This window comes from Alexandromys fortis, unplaced genomic scaffold, assembly GCF_014885135.2.
Source record: "Alexandromys fortis isolate MF-2015 unplaced genomic scaffold, M_Fortis_MF-2015_v1.1 scaffold_52, whole genome shotgun sequence".
NCBI classification, from domain to species: domain Eukaryota; kingdom Metazoa; phylum Chordata; class Mammalia; order Rodentia; family Cricetidae; genus Alexandromys; species Alexandromys fortis.
The window spans coordinates 10,567,886-10,579,943 of record NW_026067929.1 but is presented as its reverse complement, the minus strand read 5'-3'; the positions used below and the strand labels follow the sequence as shown (position 1 = coordinate 10,579,943).

The 12,058-nt window shown below is 39.9% G+C and overlaps 1 protein-coding gene across 3 annotated transcripts in view; it reads right to left on the bottom strand.

Moving 5' to 3' along the window:
- The window catches only part of Cubn (cubilin), a 202,893-nt gene that overhangs the window by 179,953 nt on the left and 10,882 nt on the right, over nt 1–12,058 (bottom strand). For all 3 annotated transcript variants that reach the window (XM_050144800.1, XM_050144798.1, XM_050144799.1), the window contains 7 exons: nt 11,062–11,188; nt 9,981–10,143; nt 7,302–7,433; nt 6,773–6,874; nt 3,726–3,844; nt 2,891–3,077; nt 1,681–1,793 (listed from right to left, as the gene is read on the bottom strand). In XM_050144800.1, the coding sequence (XP_050000757.1) occupies nt 1,681–1,793; nt 2,891–3,077; nt 3,726–3,844; nt 6,773–6,874; nt 7,302–7,433; nt 9,981–10,143; nt 11,062–11,188 (943 nt within the window). The remainder of the gene's footprint in view (nt 1–1,680; nt 1,794–2,890; nt 3,078–3,725; nt 3,845–6,772; nt 6,875–7,301; nt 7,434–9,980; nt 10,144–11,061; nt 11,189–12,058) is intronic.

The following is a 12,058-nucleotide window of genomic DNA, read 5'->3' as shown; positions in this document are numbered from 1 at the left end:
CTGCAGTGCCTGTAGTATGTATTCGCCCCATCTCATATCGATTCCACGAGGGTCTTAGGTGTCCAGTTTAGTCTAAGACTTGACTGTGGGATAATGGGCCTGAGGAAGGACTTCAGGGGCTGGACACCTTCACAGTGCAAAGAGTACCCCAAACAGAAAACAGGAAAAGGGTAATGAAGTGGAAAGGAGCGAGCACGTGCACATTTTAAATGTCATAAAACACAAAGGGTTTTAAATTGATAACCCTATTTTAAAACAAATGTCTAAAAGAAGGCTGTTAGATTTCATTTTCACCAGAATCAAAACTCACAACCGTATTTAGCTAGGATAAATCATTTCAAGATGTTTTTAAAGCTCTATGTTAGAATATTTTAGCATGTTTCCTATCATTACGTTATTTTCTTACTTAAAGCAATTTAAATGGAAATTAAATAAATGTTATTTGCTTTTTATGCTTTTTATTATATTACATATGGTTAAAAATATATGAAATTATGTCATGAAAAACAAGGTAAATTTTCTTAAAATGGTAATGTATATAAATTTTTTCACATAAAATATTTTCCTTGGAAAAATATATTTTCAATGTCAGGAAATGGAATTCATTAGAACTAAATGGAAGGAAGGAAACTCACACAGCATGCCCAGTGGGAAACTTTCTGGAATTCATTCTATTGTGTAATGGCCAAGCTACAACTGGCTGTCCTTCCTTCAGGGAAAATAATATTTTCTGACCCTCACACAATGTCCTCTGCAGCATTAGTTTGCTGGGAAAAGTTAGTGAGATTTCAAGGGAGAATCTTACCTAGTACGGCATAACACTTTAAGTCTAAGGATTGCTTAGGGAAAAAATATGTTGGAAATCCGACTGCTGAGGAATGACAAAAATGAAAATCATGGGCTCGGATCTCAGTTTTAAGTGTTCATGTAGTGGTTCAGCGTCATGAACTTTGGAATCAGATGGCCTGAAGCTGTCTCTTAAAAACCATATGCTATTTTAAAACACACACACACACACACACACACACCTGGACAAATGTTTCAAGCACTCTAGACTCTCTTCATGCATACACAAAATGGGGTTAATAGTTCCTGGCTTTAGAATTTAAAGTAGACTGATGTATACGGGGCATATGGTACTGGGCGTAGAGTGGACACATCACAACAAAGCCATCTTAAAACCAGTGGCCACCATTTCGTAACAATCCACGGAGGTCAATGGTCATCTTCAGGTACTAGTTTTGCAGAAACAGCCTGGTTTTACAGATTAACTATTGACCAATTATTTACAGATTAGCTAGATGACCAATTTTGGGAATCCTTTGTTACCAGAAGTAAACAAACAAACAAAAAACAATGGACTCTAGAACCAAACTTGTCTTGAAATTAACCTATTCCTCTTATAAATTAGGTAGTATTAAAAATAAAAACTACAAAGCTTCTCTTATTTTCTATTATTTCAACTGTAAAATAAAGATACTGTTATTTAGAAGAATTTGTATAACGTTAGAGAAAGGTAAACAAAGTGTCTAGGCCAAAGCCCAGCACTTACCAAATATTCAATATGTGAGAGTTGAATTATCATCATCTATACCTTAAATATGTATATATACGTCACACATATCAAATTTTTAAATGTATTAATGAAATCTGCTTATGGACAATGATTACTGTATTTACCTTCTCCTCATCAGTCTTGACAACCCAGAAACAGTTAACATCATGAACGTAGGTATCATTGGGGCTTTGGTAGGCAAAGAATCCTTGTGTCCCTGAGAGGATCCCTCCACAAGCTGGAAAAAAAAAGATGAATTGTGTTTTCCATAGATACCCAAAAGAAAGAGACCAGGCAACCCCTACTCTGAAATTTCCTCTTCTCTGGTCTCTTTTGGTTGACAACAAGCCACACCCTGCCTTGCACCCACAGCCCATTTCATACATATCACCCTTTCTACAAACTTCACTGGGCTCCTTTATTTTCTTTTGACTTCCATTCTCCGAACCTTAAAGAACTAGAATTTCCCCCCGTGATTCAATCACAGTCCTGCCATCTCACGCTCCCTTCCTGCTTCTAGGCCACAGGCTTAGCCTCCTGATTGCATGGTGACCAGATTACGATTAAGGTGGAGACTATGTTTTATGCTTTGACATTTTATCATTGTCCTAAGACTTTCTTGAATGCACTCACTCCAAAGCGGGAGTAAGAGGAGAGCCAGTGGGGGTGGGGTGGTTAGAGGAACCTGGGAGGCGGGGTCTGAGGGTGGTGCCTTGGAGTGGAAAATAAAGGGGGGGGGGGGGCTTGTAGAGGTCCTGAGGAGGAATGTCCCAAATAAAAGAACAACGTTTTGATACTCATGTGGCCTATGGAGTTGAGTAGCAAAAGAAAACTGCCTGGCTTGAACGAGTGTTTCTAGGGAACCAGAGAAAAGCGTGGTGATATGGACAGGATGGAGGTTGCTCGTGGAAGGTAAATGAAAACAACCAAAATCTTGATTAACTGGACCATCAAGAACCAATGCTTCATCAAATAGAAGAATGAGGAATAAGGAAAAGAATATTCTGTGAACATTAGATGTCCGCCATGCAGGAAGTGGCCCTCTGGGAAAACCGAAAGGCGAGTTCCCACGTAGCTCGCACGTTCCGAAAGAATATAATGTACATGGGAACTACTGACAATCTTTTTGAAGAAAAAAAAATGTTTCTTGTTTAAAATGAGATTCAGAAATATCCACCTTGTGGATTCTATGCTTTTTCTGCAAGGAGAAATCTACGTTTCGCATCTAAACTGGTAAGAAATCAGGTTACATTGACAAATTGCAAAAAGCCTATTGGAGGATGATGTCCCTAACTAAGCGAGGGGTATCTGCAGGAGATGGGGGGTCTTCCATACCTCTCTGGGGCATCTGGCAATAATACCCGGTCCAGGAGCTCGTGCAGGCACAAGTGAAGCCGTTGATACCATCGATACAAGTGCCCCCGTTCAAACAGGGGTTGCTCACACACTCATTAATGTTTTCTGTGCAGTTGGTTCCAGACCAACCTGGGTCACACTTACAGGAATAACCAAATACGCCTTCCTAAGGATAAAATAAAAGCATCGTCCTATGAAGCAAATGGATAGACTATATACAGAACCAACCCAAATCGTGGAAACAAGTGACAATATAAGGTACATAGTTAGCAGGAATTAAACTATTGTATATATTTTCCAGTAGGCAAATTCATTAATTACTAAGCATAATTCATCATATTTATTCCCATAAAACTACAAGGTTGACTTACTATTTGGAAAATCATTGATTAGAAAAATTAAGTCACGACTGAAGATAAAGTTCAAAGTTTCAAAGGGCTTAATGCTTTTATAGAGGACCAGGGTTCAGTTCCCAGTACCATATCAGGCAGCTCCAACTGCCTCTAATTCTAGTTCTAGGGAATATGATGCCTTCTTGCCTCTTCTCACACAGGGGGCACACAAATCCATGCAAGGACATGCATATACACATAAAAATCAACCAACCAACCAACCAATCAATCTTTTTTAACAAAAAATCAACTTATTGGTTTATTACTTTTCCTGGGAACCAAAGTAACTACCTATCTGTAATCTGAGAATGAAAGACCTTAACATAAAAATGTGAACTATTGCCTTTAGGCGTGTGAATCATAGCAAATAAGACAAAGATTATTTGCAAGTTTTAAATCTCCCCACAAGGAGCAAGACTCACGATGCACTGTCCGTTCACACATGGGCGACTTGAGCAAATATTACTGAGGCGCACACATCCATTTGGCCCAAACCCGTTTCCTGTATATCCGTGAGGACAGGTGCAGAGAGGCAAAAATCCTGTTCAGGAAAAAAAAATGGAAGTGTAAGTGCAGGGATCCTTGGTTCAGAGGCAGTCATGAGACTCAACTCTGGTGTCTAGACAAGAACCTATCAACAGCAAGGACACCTGTTCCTATGGACAGGCAAGAGAAAGCCAAAGGAGAAGAAATTAAAATCTTTGTTTTTCCCATTTTATTTTAAAGATATATATATATCTTTATATATATATATTTGCAACCATGCCATCATATCATATGATGGATAATCTAAGGCCACATACAAGCAGGAAGGCAGGAAGGGAATGTGAAAAGGAGGATGGGACTTTTTATCAGGAAGGGGTCTTTAGTAGAAAATAAGAGTTTGATGGCAACACTGTCTGTTGCAAGCAATAGATATATCTGTATGTGGCTACACATCATATAAAGAGATTGCTCAGTCCTCTAGATAAGCCTATAAATATATCCTGCTATAAATGTTTATATCTTTACAGATAAAATGAGAGCACTTGCAGATTGTCCTGTTCAAGGACACACAGTGATATAGGAGTCAAGAGAAACTATGGGTGTGGTACCAGGTATAGCCCAAAATTAGCACTAAATGGGCAGTTCTCATATTCTAGGCATGTGCACATGCAGATTGCACCTACATACTATTTCACTGAAAAATGAATGAGGCATTCAAAGGAATTTCACAGTGAAACTACAGATTAAAATAATACGGTAACACAATCAACAAAATGCAAACACCCATGTTTCTTCAGGAGTTTTTCTAAGCCCTTTGCTTCCATGTTACAAGATTCAAGCAATGACAATCTAAGCAGTCAGAGAAAGAAGTTGTTCAAAAACAACAACAACAACAACAACAACAAAGACTGAATCTTTAGTACCACTAATAATTATGATATGAGTGAGATAAAAGCTAAAGATAATATGAAAACATCTAAAATTTTCAATTTTATTCTGTAATGCTTAGAACAAATACCCCTTTTGATATTTAAAAAAAATTCTACCAGATGTAATGTCCAGAGACTTTCTGATTTCTTAATGGTGTAAGGTCACATGTCACTGCAGAAATATTATTTCTATCACTATAAAATAGCTGGAATAATGCATGAAAATTAATATGATGATTAATTTAAGCACATTCCTCCACCAGCAAACACTAATGAAAATGGATAGACAATCTTGCTGAAAAATTCAAATGGAATAAATTCTGTAACATAACCAATTATTTATAACAAAGATAGTGATGTGCATACACACACATGCACACATATATGTTTTCTTATCTATATAGGAACATTAAGATGCATTAGTAAAAAATAAAAGTGATAATTTGAAAAATCAAGGAATGTGATATTATTTAATAGATGAAGTCAAGTCTATCCATTTGGACAAAAAACATCTGGGTTTCCATTTGATACATAAGTGAACAACAAGAAAACATAAAAACAAACTAGATGATTTGCAAAGATTTCAATAGGAAAGACTTTTTTCAACATGATGCTAACACACACAAAAAAATAAGAAAGCTGATTAATTCTTTGACTAGGAAATTCTTGAACCTCTACAGAGAAAACACTAGAACAAAGCCAAGAGAACAACATGCTATGAACAAAGTGCTGTAAAATAAAACACAGACGGGAAGACGATTTCCTCGGTACAAATGAAAACTGCAAATCAATAAGAAAGCAAATGAGCATGTAAAAAATAGAAAAGGTGATCAATAAAAATGTGAATATTATTATTCATTAGTCACACAAAAGTACAGTTTAAAGGAAATAAGCAACAAGTCAGGGAGTGGTGGTGCGCACCTTTAATCCCAGTATTCAAGAGGCAGTGGCAAGAAGAATTCTGTGAGTTTGAGTCCAGCCTAATCTACAGAATGAGTTCTAGGACAACCAGAGCTGCACACAAATAAATCCTGTCTTTAAAAACAAAAACAAATACAAACAAACATACAAAAAGAGAGAGCAATTAACTGTTGGCTATAAAATGTATCAAGATGGGGGCAGAAGGTCGTGGTGCATTCCTTTAATCACAACACTTGGGAGGCAGAGGCAGGAGGATCTCTGTGAGTTCAAGACCAGGCTGGTCAACAAAGTAAGTTCCAGGACAGCCAAGACTACACACACACACACACACACACAGAGAGAGAGAGAGAGAGAGAGAGAGAGAGAGAGAGAGAGAGAGAGAGAGAGAGAGGAAAAAGAAAAAAATCTGTCTTGAAAAAAACAAATGTATCATGACAAAAAACAATAGTTTTTTTTTATTGTTAGAGTGTTAGAGTTGGGGTACCTTTCACCAATGTTGACTGGGACATACAATGATACAATTCTCAGAGAGGTGTGTGACTGCATAGATGAGCTGGCCCTCATTTACGCAGTATCACAGCAACTATATAGCAAGATCCACCTCCCCTTTTCTAGACGTAAACTCCTTGTTTCAGCTGCATCCATGATGCTGGAAATAAATGCTATATGGTCTCTGCTGCCAGGGGTAGCCAGATGGCCGAATTCCAGCCAATGGCACAGAATAAGAGTCATAAAAGAAGGTGGCATGTCCTTCCCTTTCTCCATCTGTTTACTAAAGTCATTAAGTGGTTATTTGGATTAATTATTATGTGAAACAATTTCCAACCAAAGTAGACCACTCAAGGGTACCAGATTGCTGCATTTCAACAGGTGTATAGTTTTGTGATGTGTCAGACTTTTGTTGGAAGGTCAAACTAAGAGTTTTGACAGCTGTAAATAATAGTTCTGCCTATAATACCAGCACTTGGGAGGCTGAGGCAGGAAGACTGTATGATTTCAAGGTCAACTGAGCTACAGGGTGAGGCTTTGCTCTCCCCCAAAGGATCTCAAGGAGAAAATACTGACTTTTAAAATATAAACTTGTTGAGAGAGTTTGACTGAAACATTCAAGGACAAAGACATTGAGTCATTACCTATACCAAGAGCAGAGGAGCAGCTTGCCTCTGGGTGGCAGCCTCCGTTGTTGATCAAGCAGGCGTCCAAGGGTGTACACTCTCTCCCATCACCACTGAAACCTGACCAAAGCAAACAGAGAGTGAGAAACAATGTCAAGAAATCCTTGGAGTCTAGTTTTATTTAAACTAGAGGATAGCCAGAATGACCTCTTCCAGAAGAAAAAGGACACTAACATGTATGAGCCTCACCTGTGAGCAGGACACAAGTGTATGTATTAAATAGATACATATGTGTGGTAACAATGGAGAAATGGCTCTAAAAATTCTCAAAGAAACATTTCCCAGTCCTGTGTTTTCTCACTGATTGCTGTGGCTGCCAACATTATTACCTATTCCGTTTTTACTTTGCTGTATTATTGCATGCTGAATCTATACTTTAAGTTAAACATGATGGACCATTTCCTTACTTAGAAATCATTTTAAAGTGAGCACAGATTCTATTTAAAGTGTATTGGCTGTGGTGGCATCAGGAAGCCTGGGGAAGTACCTGGTGGGCAGTTCCCACAGCTGAAAGATCCAGGTGTGTTGTGACAGGGGACAAGTGGGGCCACAGAGCAGCCCCCGTTGTTTATCTCACATTCGTTGATGTCATGGCACTCATAACCATTTCCTTGCCAGCCTAGAAAAGATTTGCAAGATTAGCACTGTCAACAACTCAATGAGGAAGAAATACAGATAGTTAACACATCCACAAAATAGTTCTGGGTTGGCAACATAGCTCAACAGCTAAAGACACTTCACAAAAAGCCCATTTTCTGAGTTCAATCCCTGGGACCCACAGGATAGAAGGAGAGAAATAACTCCAATTTGTCTTCTGACCTCTTAAGGCATATTATGGTATGCATCCGCCAACACGAGTTATTTATTTATTTAAGAATAATAAAGATTAATAAAGAAAATTTTGTTCTGCACAAAACTATCAATTACAATGAGAGATTCCTAACAGGTTGTCCAAAAATTGTTCTAAATGTACATAATCTAATTCTGGAAAGGTGTTGGATGAATGGGGCTTGCTTGTAGACTGTTGATTAGATATTAATAAAACCATGAATTGCCTAAAATGATGCCTGTGTCAAAGAAAACGGAGGATGAGATTGAAGGTGAAGAGAGAGTCATCGTTAGATATTTATGTAGTAGTTAATCATGATAACATTAGTATAACTATCATGATTCATTGTCATAATGGTGTGGGAGGTCCTTCTGAATATTGTTGCTTTTATTGGTTAATGAATAAAGAAGCCACTTTGGTCTGTGTTAGGTGCGGGGAAGGGGACTAAACTGAATGCTGGGAAAAGGAAGGTGGAGTCAAGAGAAACCATGTAGCTCCACTAGAGACAGATGCCAGATGGAGGATGGAACTTTACCCGGAGAGCCACAGCTATGTGGTGATACACAGATTAATGGAGATGGGCTAGTTTAGGATGTAAGAACTAGCCAATAAGAAGTTAGAGCTAATAGACCAAGTAGTGATTTAAATAATATAGTTTCTGTGTGATTATTTCATGGTCTAGGCAACTGGGAATGAACAGCGGTCTCCCCCAATATCATAATAATAATCATGTTTACGTATCATCAAATCCTTAGCATGCTTTTAATGTTGGATCTAAGTGGGGTCCACTTCATATACTGACTTAAGGAAATTATCCTGTCTGAGCATGGTTAGGTGAATACCCAAGGAAGAGTTGATGGAATTGCACTTTACCCCTAATGAGGATTTGCAAGGCATGCTACCTTGCTTTCCTCTTATACAGGTATTTTGTTGTTCCCTGCATTTATAAGCAACAGAAAGAACCTCTAAGACTTGGGGAAAATGGAATGATTAAAAACAAAATCTTAGCTTTCTGTTTCTTCCTTATAAGTTTTTTCTCATTGTTTTCTTCATATAAGAAAAAGAATTGCATGCATAGTGCCCATTCTCTAATTTGAACCATCTATTTTTCTGATTCTACTGTTCAAAGGTTGTCATCATCAATTACCTTGAAGAATTCAGCTATTTGAAAGTTTTGCACCCTGAGAGGCATGAGGGGAGTCAAACCTCCTTAGCTCTGCTAGTTCTAAACCAACACCATTTAAGCACTCACTAAACTACACATCTCTAAATGAAAGCACTATGTGTGCCCACACCTTGGTGTGACAGAGTGAGGAGATGTTCTGCAGGTGAACTCAGATCTAGGTCCAGGCAGACCTGGATTTGGATCTTGCCCATTATAAGCTTTGTGTGCTTGAAGAAGTTAGTTAATCCTTCCTAGTCTCCACTCCTATTTAAAATAGAAATCACATCTTACCATAACTTGGTATTTGTTGCAGCTGTAGAATTGGAAAACTTGGATGGTACCTTTGTGGCATTTGCATAGAAGAGTAACTTCTGTTGTGGTCTTCCAGCTGTGCTCTATCTACTCTTTAAGTGCACCCAGGAGTAGAAAGTGACCCTAAAAGCTCCCTGAAGTCTGGTTACCAGCTAACACATATCCCAGCTCAGTGCTTTTCCCATGGCACATGCCCTACAAATCTGTCCTGAGTAGTAGTGGTGATCTCATGCCGTTGTTGTTAAGAGAGGAAGCTTGCGATTCAAACTTGGGCCAGCTTTGAGTACAGAGTTCAGATTCTTCAGCAACTCAACACAACAGCTTCCCTTAAAGATTCAGTGTTCAGGACTGAGAAAGCTGGACACCTCTATTTATAGCAAGGATATGGGATCTTCAAGGACACACAAAAGCAAGAACTACTGGTTTGTAGAAGAGATGCAAAATAGACAAGGGATTTGCCCAAATTTACAAATAGCTGGCGTAGAAATAAGACTATAGTGCATGGTTTTTAAGCATTAGTCTAGTCAGCAGACAGCCATAGCAATGCAAGATCAGACCCTAAAAGTTCTATGTCCGGTTGTGCCCCAAAGTAGGATGTTAGCACTCTGACACCCAAGTTTAAATCGCACGCTTCCTGTCTTAACAACAACGGCATGAGATCCCCACTACCACTCAGGACAGATTTGTAGGGCATGCGCCTTATCTTCCAGCCCCACCAGGGACTTGCTCTCCAGTGAGATGGTCTTGAGTAGAAGAGGTAGCCAGAATGATCTTCTTGTCCATCATTAGTAGAGGAAAATTGATTCTGGTCTCCTGCATGTGTGGTATTCAGGGCCTAGCACGGGTTCCCAAGAATGTACCTGTTGGGCAGGCCCCACAGTAGAAAGAGCCTTGCGTGTTGAAACACTGCACTTGATCTGCACAAGGTGAGGGATGGAGGCTGCATTCATCTATGTCTTCTGTGCAGGCGATGCCATTTGGCGTCGTGGTCCACCCAGCATCACAGAGGCAGTGAAAATTTGGCTGTCAGGAAAACAATAAAGTAAGGAAACAGCCAAGAAGAGGAGAGAATTTCACCAAACTCCAAACTGTTTTATTTTCTAACATTCATTTGCATCAGAGCAGTTGAGGGGAGTCTTTTTCTTCCCGTATGATTTAAGCATTTAGACCAGACCATGGTGAAAGGAATGTCTTCATTTTAGAATAAGAGGATCCTATAATTTATTCCAAAGATGCCCAGGAAAGAGCAACAATAATCAAAAGCTGTAATTAAAGTCACTGAACTCAGTCAGCTATGTTTTTAAGGGATAAACACTCAAGTAGGCACAGACTTGGGACAATCACTTCCTTTTTAAAAAATTTCTCCCCCCCCCTTCATTCCTTCCCCTACTCCCTACTGCTAGAGGGAACTGTTTTCTATCACACAAGAATTTTTTTAATGAATTAAGAATAAATAACTAAAATTCTTATGAAAAGCAAAACTGGCCTGGCTACCCTGAGAATTAGGCATGTAGGACTCAGAGCACAGAGGGACACCAGACATGTGGACCCATAAAGTCTGCCCTACTCATCTGCCTCACTCATGACTCGAGGCCAGATCAGCCCAGACATCAGCTGCTGTTGACAACACAGCCTGTAACATTACAGGTCTTGTTGCCGTCAGACTCACAGGTCAGGAGGTCATGCCTCCCAGAGAGATTCACCAAGGAATAATAAGAAGGTTCATACTTTACACGACAGACTTATTTCCTATTTTCTGAGTCTAGTTTTCTGTATGTCATCTCCCTCCTGGCCTGTGTGTGTCCTGCTAAGGGATGGCAGTGACTTCACCTCTTGGGTCACTCCCGGCACCACGCTGGTGCAGAGTCAGCCACAGTTGTGAACAGGGCAGCTGTGGCTTCTGCAAGGAGCCCGGTGGGGGGGTGATGGTGGAGAACACACCTGTCCATGTTGCACTCGCTCTAAATCTTCACAGATGCCATGCTTACAGAGCTGCTTTGAGCCCTGTTCACAGTCATTGTATTTGGATGCACACTGGGGTCCATACGTATCAGGCGTGCAGTCACATCTGTTGATCATACAAGAGCACAGTGTCAGGGTTTGTGCCTTTAATACCAGAAACTGTCTATTAGCATCAGTGAGGAATGTCCCCACTGCAACCCAATAACGTTAATAATAAGCCAGCCCTGCTGCTGTGTCAGCTGCAGCCTTTGGATGAAATGCCCCAGCTTTTCTCCAAGCAGAGCGTGGAGGCGACATGCTATCTTTGCAAAATCGCCTCTTAGAGAAACACGACTCAATGTCTCGTGGAACCACAGCCATAAATTCTCTTGATCTCAAGTCATCAAACAGTACTTTCAAAGGGCAGATGTCTGTAAAACATGGGTGACAGAGTTCGTTCAAGAAGGGAAAAGAAAAGATCAGCAAGTTCACTCAGCATCCATCCTTTGGCACCTGCCAGCAAGTGTAGACGATTATCTATGGTCAGTGCCTTTATATCACAGAGGACAAGATGCATTCTGTCAGGAAGATAAGTGGTTGATAGTGGGATAGTTCCTTCATAGTCATATTTTAATGCATGGCAAAACATAATTGTCATACGATAGCTAAATACCACGAGACGTTTTGCCACTAGGGAATGCCAGGTGAGCAAAAGTAAAAGAGAGAAAGTTGGCTTAAGTTACTGTTTGACTCTTTATGTTTAGCTTAGCTGTATATGTGCAATGTGGTAGGAGCAGGAGTGAGGAGCTGTGGCAGGGGATGAAGGACTCACACAGCCTTAATCTGTCCACACCCTAGAGAGTGCAAAAAATGAAGCTCAGAGGTCACTGTTAGATTCCTGCAGATAATCATCATGAAGGGAATTGAACATCAGGGCTGATGCCAGAGACAAGGGTGAAGGGGTGTCTGCACGGCACGTCTGTCTCTCATGCCTGCA